A 13,978-nucleotide genomic window follows, 5' to 3' on the forward strand; every position below is an offset into this window, starting at 1 on the left:
ACGCGCTGTCCAAAATAATCGATAAGTTATCGACTAAATAAAAAGTTTAAACAATATTTATAACGCTACGTTACACGTATGCGCCGAAGAAGACCACCGCGGGTTTTGGTTTGTATATTGGTCGGGTATATATCGGGCAGTGGTAATACGAAGTCCTGTTATACTTTTTATTTGATCACGTAGGTGATAGCTCACGTGGTCTTTTATCAGTATTTGTAAAGAAATTAAAATCAAATAAAAGATGGGGTTCTGGGGATGATAAAGGCCTAGTAATCAATCAGCTTATAGCTGGCCACTGCTGCACCTAGGCGTCCCTAAGTGAGCATCAACCTTGTACTGGATCAAGCTAATTGTTTATATTTTGTTTATTTGACAAACGAATTGCTCTATTATAACAAATGATAACTTGCAAGTTATTAATGATTTCAAAAAATGGAGGCGGATATCAATTTGACGTGTATCTTTAAATGAACCGATTTGGGATATTCTTTTTTTATTTGAAAGAATATGTTTCCAGAATTTTCCTATAGATATTTTTTTTAAAACGGTTTAGTAGTCTAGTTTTAAACCCAAGTAAATGGAATAAATATGTCGTCCAAGTAAAGGAAATTGCGAATTTCGCTTTCAAGCCACTTTGTGTTAGGTCCATTTTCGTGAATCGATACGTTTCACATCTTATTCGCACTTTATGATTACTTTAACAATACTTATATTACATTCCGTTATAAATTAACAGATAAAATGAGTTGTTTATCTGCGTCTCGGTTTGATAACGAGTGGCTGGGCGTTATCGCTCGTGTACTCAGGCAACAATGTGCGTGAAGTTGTGCTAATACAATTATTGCGAGCTTGGGTAAACAAAGCGGAAGTCAGTCGACACTTTTAGATAATAATTTTTTTGTACAAATTTATGGCGCTGTGCGCGAGCCGCTCGCTAAGAGAAACAAACTGGAAATCCGTTGACATATGTAGACGATAATAATAAGCATTTAAAAAATGTAAATAAAATTATAAAAGCAGCAGGAGGTCGCTGGATTCGGGCCGTTTCCAATAGATCAATCTGGAAATCTTTTAGGAAGGCCCATGTTCAGCAGTGGACATTCTACGGCTGATGATGATGATGATGATGAGTAAGCATTTTGTTAAACTACGTGCGAGTAAAGATCTCGTATGATGGTAACCGTCCGTCCATAAACAATATGCTTAACTTTGAATTACAAATCGTGGCAATGTATTCGTCACCTATAGACAAATGCTTTCTTATAATACCCAGATATGTTTGCTTGTGATAGGATATATTTTATATCCGTCCGGATAGCGACCACCATTCACAAGGCGAATCGACATAGTGACCCACGTGAGTCTGTTTTGTGATCAGATTGTGTATTTCTGGTTCAAAAGGCCGGCATAATTGTGCCGACCGGCAACGACAAAACATGTCTCGTCAGTCAGTCTGTGCCGTATTCTGCTCACCATCAGGTGCAGTGCGGTCACTTTGCTGTGCTCTAACTATTCAACTAAAAAAACAAGATGATAACTTGTATTGATATCGTTATATTCCAGAATGTTAGAGAGGTCGTATTTCGAAATGCGCAGGTTACCATTGTTTTTTTTATATGTCCATTTATAAATTTTGTTTTTTTATTATGTTTTTTAAGTGGTTAAAATAACAACTAGTCTACAATAACTTTTAATATAACATTTTATAGTAGATATTATTTATAAACAAATTGTGAAAGTACACAAGGTAATAGATACATATTTTTTGGTTATTGCTTCTTGAATGAAGAGAATAGCTTGCCGTTCGCCAGATGGGTGAGCGATATGACTGCCCATAAACAGTAGAAACACCATCCAACACCTCAAATTACAAAGTATTGTTTGGTATTCCACTGCACTCGTCATCCTGAGACATACATAAGATGTTAGTCTCATTATGTCCAGTAGTTACACTGGCTACCATGTCCTTCAAACCGAATCACTAAAGTGACTATACACTGCTGCATGGTGGCAGAAATAGACATTGCGGTGATACCTACCCAGGCGGACTCTCATATATGAGAGACCTGCCACCAATAAACAACATCTTGTCTTGGTATCATTATATTCTTGCAAGTTAGTCGCATCACTAAGTCTGCACTCATGATATTGCTACTGGCCGACAGCTCCGATCCAGAGGCGACTTGCTGGACAGCAAGAGATCCTTCGAAATCCTTGCATCCTTGTACACACTGACCAAAATTACTCAGCAGTATTCTTAGGCATATTGAAACAACTTAGCGCTTTAGAAAGCCGTGCCTTTGTCACAGACATTATTGAAATATAAATTATATTGTCATGATATAGCGGGACTTTTGTCCCGGAAAACTCCTTCACGCGGCTTAAGTCGCGAACAAAAGGTAGTATTAGTATAGATTTAACATTTGCCTTATCGTGCAATCTCGTTATAACCTCACTTGTAATACATTGTATTCGAACAACTACCTCGTTAATACGTAATCTCAATACTATCACGAGTGGGAAATTATTGCTCTATAAAATTGCTTTTTTACAATATTTTTCTGTTGAAGTCGTATTGTGGTAGGTCTGTGTTATGTAACTTTGAAGGTAATGCTACATACTGAAGTAAATTTGTAACGTCAATTATAATAATAAATATGGCGGCAAGTACTGTGATAAATCAAAACTAAATGTGAATCAATGCTAATCGAATTACCGCGATAAATTGAACAATTACGTGTCCTTTATATAATGCGATCGTAATTAATGCCATTAGAATTTAGTTACGCCATGAATAAATTCGTTAGATTGCAATTTGATGACATTAAAACAATGATTGTCATATATTTCATGTAGTCACCTTAAAAGTTGTTGAACAAATTCAAAATTCAAATTGCTTATACACGTTCAGTTTAATTATTACATTGTGTTTTCTTTGTACTAAGTAAAGTAAAACTCATGAATTATATTTTAGAGGCAAAAAAAAATTTTTTTGGAACACAAAATGTACAGGCGATTTGAAATTTTAATTTGTTCATTTAATTCACTTATTTGTGAGAAAGATTCGATATTCGGCATTGCCAGTGAGATGAGATCAAACATGTCCTGGATAAAAGACGACGACCCGCCATGCGTGTGCGCAGACCGCTCGTCATGCCTATTAACACATTGACATACATAAATGTCGGCGGGATTAAAGGATGAGTTATTTTTGGCGGTGTTAATGGTAAATTTTAAGCAGGTCACTGAATGTGAGTAAATAGTAACTGCTAGTAAGTAGGAGACTGACAAGTGACTCTAAATGTTATACGGCCAAACATGACGTATTGTACTGTTGCAAATTTACAGTATTGTTAGGTACTGAAGTGATTTTGATTAAAATAAAAAGATATTCCATTTATTTAACAGAAATGCTTTTTAAAGAGATATCACCAACCAACTGCCTTGAACTTTTTTTAACATGGCATACGTTCTTTTAGCCCCGACAAAGTTTGGCTCATTCAAACACACCGGACTTGGATGAGCGCTTTAGGAGTTCGCAGCTCTTTGAAATTGTGACCATGCTGAGTCCATTAACGGGTTCCGAACCTCGGCTCAGGACGGTCACTGGTAGATGATGAGACATTAACAATTATGGGTCCTTGATTTGTCATAGCTCGGTGTTTTTATAGCAGAGTGTAGGTCACGTGACATATATTCTCACAAAGATTTTTTTTTCTAATAATTTAATAATACTATTTATGTTGTCGATATAGCATAATATACTGCCCGGACGCATTGTATGATGTTTATATGACTGATGTCGGATTGATCATGTAATCGGATTGATGCGTATGATTAGCTATATGAACTTATTTGGTAACTTCAGAAGATACAGCTATCGTGTGGTACATTCTTTGTGGCGAGTTGAAGGTATTCACGATAGCGGTTTCTATTGTTTTGCAGAAACTAACGGATTAGAAGCGTGTAACGTGGCTAACTTCAGACTGTGAAAGTTATATGAACTAAGGATTGTACCACATGCTAATTTGTCATTAAAATATCAAGGTAACGTCATTACGTATGCAATATGGGCATGTTGGAAAATTAATAATCTACTATATCATATGATGAGTTGGTCGACTTTAGAGTTTGGATGAAGAGTGTTATATCGTAAAACTGCTGTTCTGATTTCGAAAAAGATTTTCTTTATTGTTTAGTTGTCATTATCCTTGAATGTAGCAAAGTGATTTCGAAAAAGATTTTCTTTATTATTTCGTTGTCATCATTCCTGAGTGTAGCAAATTGTATTCCATTAGTTAGTTCCAGTAATGTAAACAAACTTTTATCCCATAGGTTTTCACTTTTCGCCTGCTGCCTTTCTTGAGGATAATTTTTTTTCTAGTGCCCCTGAAAATACTTTGTTATTTTAAGTATTTACATAAATGCAACTTAGCCATTGCATCCCTCGTCCCTGAAAGGCGCCAGCATCCACCAAGGGTTGTCAACTAAGTCCATTTCATGGTATTCTGTGGTAACCGATATATTTAAATAACAAACCATAATGTATTATAGATAATAGTGTTTTAGTTATGAAGGCAAAAATAAGACGTCCTAAAAAGGAGTTGCCTGAAAGTAGGCAGACCTAATTTTATATTGCTTGTAACGGCTAATGGATACTATATACCCATCCCGAAGACGGAGTTTAACACGTGCACACCCGCATTCAAGAACTCGTATTATGCAATCGACTCGTGCGCATCGCGCAGCGTCACGTGTCTGCTCGAGGTCGACGCACTGCAGTTTCAGCTAATTATATAGTCGGCGTGCGTTAACTGAAACATCACTTCAATAAATCTGCGATGACAGCCCGAGAACTAAGCGGGTTTGATGTATTGCACGTCCGAGGATATTATATAGTTCATCTAAATGTTAGACTAGTATAGTAATTGGGTCGTGATTCATGAAGGTTTGGGTTCAATTCTGTGTCGGAGAAAAGTGTTTTTTTTTTTTTATTTATTTCTTATGTCTGATATTAAAGGATTAGATCACCAATTAACAGTGGTAACACTTCTCGGATTTGTATTTACAATCGTGGCTCAACATTACGTTAATCAACCTAAAACATTAGATGCATTGTTACATACACATAGTAAGTAATGCCTAAATCTTAATATATCTATCCTGAATGACCGGCCGAGCTGTACCGAGTGTAGTGGAAGCGTAAATAAAAATTATTTATGGCGGATTAGAAGCAAACCGGTTCTTATGTTAGCACGGAAATCGAACGAAGGAAGTTAAATGGCGGCGGTAATATTTGATTTGGCGGCTTTGAAGGCTATTCCGTGATGTTAGAACTACAAACGTGCAGATGAATCGTAAGCGTGGTGCTATGTTTGCTGGTGGTAGGATATATTTTATATTCGCCCGGATAGCGACCACTGTACACAAGGTGTTATAACCCGTCATAGTGGCCCACGTAAGTGTGTCGCGTTCCGGGATCAGCCTGTGTATATCTGGTTCCGATGGGCCGGCATAATTGTGTCGACTGTCGAGGGGTAATCATCTCTCGTCAGTCGACATTCTATTGGACCCCACTTCACTTACAATCAGGTGTAGTGGGGTCACTTTGATGTACACGTATAGAAAAGACTGAGATTATTACTCATAAGGCGCAGTATTTAAGCTGAGTGCAATATCCTTCAAACCGGAACACCATTATTTATAATAGGTTTTATTATCAGAATTTACAAAATAGTTGAATACGATAATTACGATTATAGAAAAAAGTACATATTGGTATATAATTCTAGATTTTTATAATTTAGGATATTAACTGCGAATATATGCGGAGACTATGAGCAATATGTATATTTATATAGTTATGTAGTTTTTAAATTTTTATTAGTCTGTAAGTCTTCCTAAAAATAAATAAATAAATAATAGAAAATTGTTTCATGAAATGTAACTATTACTGACCATTACATCATTGTTGGTTGTTTCTATTCCCAGCGTTTGTATTCCATTAAGGCATTGTTTACGTAATGATATCCCTAGGGGGCATTTCATTAACTGGAGATGTATTCTATACTTGTACGCTTATTGGACTTTATCCTAATAGTATCAACTCAATAATATTCAATGTATCGGTGGCTTGTATTACGGTATAACCGCAGTGCTGAAGTCCTGGGTTCGAATTCCTGGTCAGACAAAGTGGTATTTGATTTTTCTACTCAGTATTAGCAAGGCGTCTGGAATTTGTGCCCGATATGGCGATAGGCTCGCCCCCTATTACGTTATGGGTCGCAACCCCTCAGGGGATAAAAGGCGTGAGTGTGTGTAATAATATTCAAACATATTTAACTAAATTAATTGCCTATACAGCAATTTTATAAGCTGGGAGGCGAAAAAAAAACTTAAAAGAAAAAACATACTTTTTAATACAAAATTCCATAGTCAGTGACTAGATACTCATAATGTTTTCTTATGTTTACGCGAATGTTAGACATTGAAATTAAACTAATTTTCGGATTCTATCGCGGTTTTAGTATTATTTTCTCCCGACGTTTCGAAGATTTTGCAGTCTCCATGGTCACGGGGGGGACTAGATACTCATACTGATCCCAGCGCTCATTTATATCTGTTATTTATTACAATTTTACGATTCTAGATATACTAAAAATGCTCTTAAACTTTAACCATTACTATGACTATGATTTAGCATCATTACTGTTCGTATAAATAATGATAAATATAAATAAATATATATAAATGAGTGCAGAAAAATTATTAATTTGACTGCCGAATTTCGACCACTCGACGACCACTAGTTCATACAAATAGCTGTCAATTTGTTGTATTACAAATCTGAGTTTGATTATATTTATTTATATAGAACAACATTGATATCAATATATTTTTCCTTATTCATAACGAATGTGAGTGAAATTCAATAGATTACTTACATTATTTACGAGGTTTCTTTTTATTTAAAATACTTGTGCTGTTTTGTTTGTTGTTTCTATTTAGATTTTTGATATTAATTTTTCCTGAAGTACGTTCAACCTTACCACTTTAATATAAGTATGGTTTTAGTTAAACAATGTTTATTGCGTGACAGGAAGCTAAACTTTAAAACATAAAATTATATGTATTATTAAATTTAACCTACAATTTTTGCGATCCTTTGAGCTGGATAGCGGTCCTTCCCACCAGATAATTTTATTTTCAGAACAAACAATAATACTTCATTTAACCAACGCCATTAACATTGTGACGTAAATGATTTAATGTGTATAACATAAACAAAAACTTATATACTCGTATTTGGCATTCAATGGTCCTTCGAACTGGATAATGGTCCTTTGAACCGGATTTTGCACTTTCTCCTATTTCTTCAATGAAAATAACCTTAATACACGCTCTTAAATCCTTGTTTGCTACGGATTGTTGAAAACTACAGTATAATACATAAGTAATAATGTATATTTTCCGTTGTTGCAGTAACAGCACGCGACGGCGTCCGTCGCTGTCCGTAAGATGCGTTCACTGCTAGCGTACTACGCAGACGCTGTGATGTCAGCGGCGAAGCGCGGCGCGGGCTGCGCGTTCGGCTGCAGCGACCGCGGCGACTGCATCAACGGCACTTGCCTCTGCGAGATCAGATATTCGGGAGACCATTGCTCCGGCCCCAACATGCCTTACCATGCTTGTGAGTAGATTTACTAATACATTTGTTCATCTCTGCTCCACCCTAAGGTTGATTGGAAGAGAATGCCTACGGCATTAGTCCGCCTATGTACATTTTTTGTATATGAAGTGCAAATAAATAAATAAAATAAACTTGTTGTTTTACCCAGATTCTCGATTATTATGAAGTCCAATGTTTTGATGACTTCAGCCTTTATTATTACGGGATAGGTATAGACTTACAGGTTGTTCAAAAGGATTCACTTATATAATAAATTATCCTGTTACTCCATTCTTATTAAAGTTCTGAGTGTTGATGCCCATTCGTGATCATTTAAACCAGGCCAACAACTTACAAATGTTGTCGAGTGGCACTAAAGTGGTATTACACGTGGCTATATTATCTTTGTTACATGTAATAAATAGGATATTGAAATATACCACTGTCTCGGTGGCGTAGTGGTATTATGGTACAACTATATTGCTGAGGTCTCGGGTTCGATTCCCGCGTCAGGTACAGTTATATTGGGTTTTTTATACTCAGTATCAGTCTGAAATTTGGAATCTGTTTTCGATATGGCGATAGGTTCAACTATCCAGCGAATAGTCTTACCCGCGAACACCACATCGTAAAAAATATATTGTATACAGTAGTACCAAATAATGATATCCATAAATCAAGTCCCCCGTCATTTCCTTTGTCGTCGCAAGAGACCTTTGACGTTCATGTTTAACATATTAATAAGATCCGTCATTGTATTCTAAACCGTTGAATATTTTTTTTGTTAGATATGGTTGTTGTTTTTTAACGCGTGGATTTGATTGAATTTCATTGGTTTATAAAAAATTATAAATTACGGATTATTAAAAAGGCAAATTATACAAAAAATAGTGTACCAATGGTTTTATCCATCCGTTAACATTTATGTGAGGTTGTGATAAACAAAGCATTTAATTTAAGGCGAACATTATTTAAGTAAATATCAAGTATCAGTATAAAAACCATTGATATATATGTACAACGTACTAGATTTCGCGTTCCAAAAATTCACTGTGTTCTACTGTATTGAACTGTCATCCATTGAAACTGACTTTAGTATGGTAACAATATTGATGCTTGTTGTGTACGGAGTGGCGCTCATAATATAAAAACGCGAGTCTAAGTGCAAACCTGGATGTGAATGAAAATGATTCAAATAAGTAAAATTATCAGTTGTTCAAGTGAATAAATAAGTTATGACAGTAACGTTTTGGTTGCCATTTTTGTTCTGATGTTAGTCCATATAAACAATTTTTTGTTTATATAGATGTTCGTGTCTATAGAATATACGTCAATGATAAAACCGAGGGAATATATAACCTAGTAATCTAACTACCCAGAACTTCAATGAAACCTCAATTTTCATTCCAGGCATCGGCGGCGTGTTCCTGCTGGTCGCGTTCGTCTGTGCCGTCCAGCTGACGATCTGCATCGTCACCGAGTACCGCAGGCTGAAGGCGCCCACGTTCCTGCGCGCGTGCAAGGTCACCACGCAGAAGATGCTGTACCTGGTCGCGTTCCTTGCCTCGCTGATACGCGGCGCGTACTTCGTATCACCGGTTAGTTTCATTGCGGTTATGTGGTGGCGGGTGGTTTGTGGTTAAAGTGGTTTTATTCTATATTGATTGAATCGCACCTCTACATATACTGTAACGTATATGCGAGACGATAATCGACAAGAATACACTGAAAACTCCCTACTTATAAATGCGAAAGTTTGTGAGGATGGGTGTATGTATGTTTGTTCCTATTTCACGAAAAAACTTCTGAACGGATTTGGATAAAACTTTACAGTAATATTCATTATAACACATAGGGTACAATTTATAACGATTTTGTGTAATTTGGTCGTAATATAACGATACCTATCAAGTAAGTCGGAAAAAAAAATGCTATCTTGGTGTGCGCTGCTTAAACCGTTGGAGTTAGATAAAGACGATGTTCTGTAGAATTGTTTGTCTTAAATAGTTCTAAATAAAAGTACGCGACAGCATATACCTTTTATGTAGAAACCACTATGACCAAAAAAGAAGTTGTATATTTGCTTTTAATACTTTGATTTTGCATTTTATTTGCATTTACGTTAATATAATTCTGTGTCTAAACTTAATTCCATATTTTTTTAGTTCTTTTTATTGTGCCCACAGTCGGCGTTCCAAGACGGCTGGGCGACAAGTCTGCTGTCTGCTTACTATCCCTTGCTGATGTCCGGTTCGTCGCTGATCGTGTGTTTCTGGGCTGAGGTGAGTTTTGTATTTAGCGCCATCTATTGCCAAGTTCTGAGTATTTTATTAGTGTATGCCAGTGCCATCTATCGAGTATTGTCGGGAAGTTTATTAGTAAGCATTAAAATATTGTAGTTCAGTTTTATGTTAACAGATGGCATTGAAAGTTTTTGTTGAGATTATAGTACAAGCTGAGTAATGTAGATGGCGTTCTTATCGATTTTAAGTTTATAAACAACTACACTACGATGTTACACTCTAGTTCAGCAATTATAGAACGTGACTTATTTCAGGAAAATGCCGTTACAACTTTCTCATAACGGAGTATTTTTATAAAAGTGACTAGATTAAGCTGACTAGGTATTATTCTATCAACAAAATTGACTCACAATATATGATTGCTTCTATAGTACTATACTATCACGAATCTACTCCCTTTACAGTAATTAGTGTTTTTTTTAAACTATATACTGTTTTTAAAATTTCACGACACAAAGAACAATGGCGATCTACCATGAAATGTAACATTGATTAAGCAAATCATAAACATTTAAATATATATATTTTTTCAAAGTAACCCCACTGCACTTGAGTGTAAGTGGAGTGGGGTCCAGTAGAATGTCGACTGACGAGAGATGATTACTCCTCGACAGCTGACAATTATGCCGGCCTATAGTCAGATATACACAGGCTCATTCCGGAACGCGACACACTTTAGTCAGCAACTATAGCGGGCTTTAACACCTTGTGTACGGTGGTCGCTATCCGGACAGATATAGAATATATCCTACCACCAGCATTTAGGTTGATATCAGTCATAATTGTCCCCACGTGAAGTTTCTAACAATGCCTATTATTTCCGAGATGCTACGTATGCTCACAATAAAACTAATTGTATTATTTGTTGCAATTAAACAATATCAGTGACATCGCTTCGTATTTGAGTGTCATCTCCGGTGTTTAAATATCTCTGTTGCAGTTTTTATGATGCTTAGTGCGTCTCGTTAGTTTTATTGCCTTTAATTCTGTAAATTATATGCACTTTATATCACACTCTTAATAAAATAATGACCTATTCCAAAATTGTTAATTTGTGGGAATAGTCAAAAAACTAATTTCTGATTGCGACCTTTTTTTATAAGTTGCTATAAAATTTAACTTATTAAAGATACACAAATGAAAAAAAATGAATAATTCATTATTTTATTAAGAGTGCGATATAGTTGGCTGACGGGAATATCAAATTAGCCTAGCAGTAGCTGCTATGTTCGATTCCGAGTTGGAAGATATTGAGATTTTTCTAACAATATGACAGGGTTGATATGTTTGTGCGTGGTCTTAAAAACGAGGCTATATTTGAAACATGGTAAAAATGCAGCGCTGACCCGACATGAAGTGGAAGAAGGGCAGGTAGACCAAGTAGATAATTGAATAGCGATTACTACAAGGCGAACCGCTTGCTGGTGTCGTGTAGTTGAAAGGAAAAAGATTCTACGTTGTATTTAAAAAAAAGCAGCATCGGAATGTAGTACAAATTCAAGGGATGCGAAGTTTTTTTTTTATTATTCCCCGCAATTATGATTGCAATTCCAATTACACGGCGTATACAAATCTAGGTGTTGCTTGCGGTTTTTCCCGCGTAAAAAGTATTTTTCGGCTACCATAGCGCCATCTATAATATGCCAGCGCCATCTGTCTAAAATCCAGATATTTGTTTTCTTTTTTTCTTTCGTTGCTTTGAATGACGAGACGAGTTTGCCGTTCGCCTGATGGTAAGCGATACGACCGCCCATAAACAGTAGGAACACCATCCAACACCTTGAATTACAAAGTATTGTTCGGTATTCCACTGCGCTCGCCATCCGGAGACATGAGATGTTAAACCTTATTATGTCTAGTAGTTACACTGGCTACAATGTCCTTCGAACTGGAACACAACAGTGACTTCACACTGCTGCTTAGCTGTAGAAATAGACATTGCGATGGTACCTACCCAGGCGGGCTCTTACATATGAGAGACCTACCACCGGTAAAAATATTTCTCATGGGAGCAAATAACAGGATAAAAACAAGCCTATACGTTAATCCAGGACATTGTATATCCGTGTGTCAAATTTCATCTATATCCATTCAGTGCTCACTGCGTTTACTTCTTACGAACATCCAAACATTTGCATTATTACAAGTAAAAATAAGATAAAGTAAGATTAATCCATTGGCAGATAAATCTCACGGTTGTAAAATTTAGCACTAGAGTGTTAATCAGTATAATGATTTGGAAAAGGCCTTCTGTACATTTAAATACTTTAATAAGTGGGTCGCCGCATGTTTACTGTGCCGGCGCGTGTCGACCGTCTTCAAGGTGACGTTTTGGGGCTATTGTCTACGTTTTATGCTATTTTTGGAGTTTAATTGCGGTGCTTCGGAAGTTTTACATTTTTCTTCCGATAATTGGCTCGCGTGGAAAATGTCTGAATTTTTAAATGATTTTTTTTATAGATAATGCTACTGCAATGATTAAGAGACTTTTGTAGCGAGAAAGTTGACACCTATTTATACAAATAAATTTTCAGCACATATCTCGTGTTTGAGCACCTTCATTTTACATTATAATCAGTCAGCGTTTGTTTTGCATTTCTTTTTAAATAATTTAAAAATAATTATTTCGCCATAAATCTATATTGAATAATTGCAACGAAAACACTTTCAGATAATTTGTTCCAGTTTAATATTTGCGACATTCGGAACATGCACGTGGACATAAGTTTTTATAACAATTTAGGAGAATGTGCTGATCGTTGTTTTGTTTGGCCAAATTAACCTGAGATGTTTACAGTAGTAACATCAAATTAAACAATCGTTTATTGTTGCGGTGGCAGGTCGCTGGTGTTGCGCGGATTTTTCCACCCGGAGTCAAATCAAAATTTGCCGCCGCTAAAAAAAAATAAGACCATTGCAACAAAACAAAATAATTGCCGCATGCGCCCCGCATGCTGTTTTTATATGTGACAAAATATGCAGAGAAAACGTTTGAATTTTTTTAATATTTTATTTGAGACTTTTTGCTGTCTCCCTAGAAGTGCTCGGGGTGGTCGATTTTTATTTTAATATAGATTTTAAAGATACATTTTTATTCTGACAGTAAAAAGCACAACGATAAAGGCTTGCTGTAGTGCCGGCTTGTCATCCATTGTTAAACAAGGCTACTTGAAATGAGCAATATTTTTTTTTTTTTTAACTATGTAGTGTGCGTTATTCAATTTTGTATAGAATGTATTGGATACCCTCCATATTTCTTTTTATTCTGGGTTTGGTTTTGCGAGCGATACGGTTACGTGCCTTCCAGTGGCGTAGGGTCAATACAGCCCGATTACTGCCGACTTATGTATCGTAATTTATGTAGAATTTAATTATCATAAGAACGATTTGTAGAGCGCATTTATGTATATTATTAATACCTATAAGTTGCTTCGGGTGCCGCTGCTCTCTATCTCATAAACCATTTGTCAAGTATGTATAGTATTTTGCTCATTCAATGAAACCAGCCCAAAGAACCTTGAGTATACAAGTTGAGCATCATACTTTGGTTATATTTTTTTTTTTTTATAAACTGTTGACGTACATTTTGTATTTGAATAATGCCTTGGGTGTTTAAAATGTCACCTAACCATGTTCACGTAGATGTTACACAACTTACTAGTTCACTGGCATTGATGCTGAGTGGATTCCAAAATGTTGTTAGTTTTGTTTACATGTTTTTTGTACGTGACGCCGTGGCGAGGTAATGTAATTGGAATAATTGTAAATGTGTTCTATGAGTTTGTATTGATTTTGTTTTTTAGGTAATAGAGAATTTTATTATTGTTAAATGATCACATGTGATAATAAATAGTGTAGACCAAATACATATGTCGCTCAAATCTTTGTAGGCTAATTTTTTTTTGCTTCAAGGGCGACCCCGGAACAAGGCTGACATTACTATTTGAAGACGAAACTGCCCTCACTTATTAAACGTTGCCCGTTTAACGTTATATTGCATAAACGA

At 36.0% G+C, this 13,978-nt stretch overlaps 1 protein-coding gene across 6 annotated transcripts in view; it reads left to right on the top strand.

Moving 5' to 3' along the window:
• LOC115452577 overlaps positions 1-13,978 on the top strand; it is a 127,551-nt gene that overhangs the window by 64,086 nt on the left and 49,487 nt on the right. For 4 of the 6 annotated variants that reach the window (XM_037441453.1, XM_037441471.1, XM_037441462.1 and 1 more), the window contains exons 2-4: positions 7,483-7,690; positions 9,080-9,267; positions 9,835-9,951. In XM_037441453.1, coding sequence (XP_037297350.1) covers positions 7,519-7,690; positions 9,080-9,267; positions 9,835-9,951 — 477 coding nt within the window. In that variant the 5' untranslated portion in view covers positions 7,483-7,518. The remainder of the gene's footprint in view (positions 1-7,482; positions 7,691-9,079; positions 9,268-9,834; positions 9,952-13,978) is intronic. The other 2 variants (XM_037441468.1, XM_037441477.1) reach the window with 1 other exon arrangement.

This window comes from Manduca sexta, chromosome 4 (genome assembly GCF_014839805.1).
Source record: "Manduca sexta isolate Smith_Timp_Sample1 chromosome 4, JHU_Msex_v1.0, whole genome shotgun sequence".
Taxonomy (NCBI): domain Eukaryota; kingdom Metazoa; phylum Arthropoda; class Insecta; order Lepidoptera; family Sphingidae; genus Manduca; species Manduca sexta.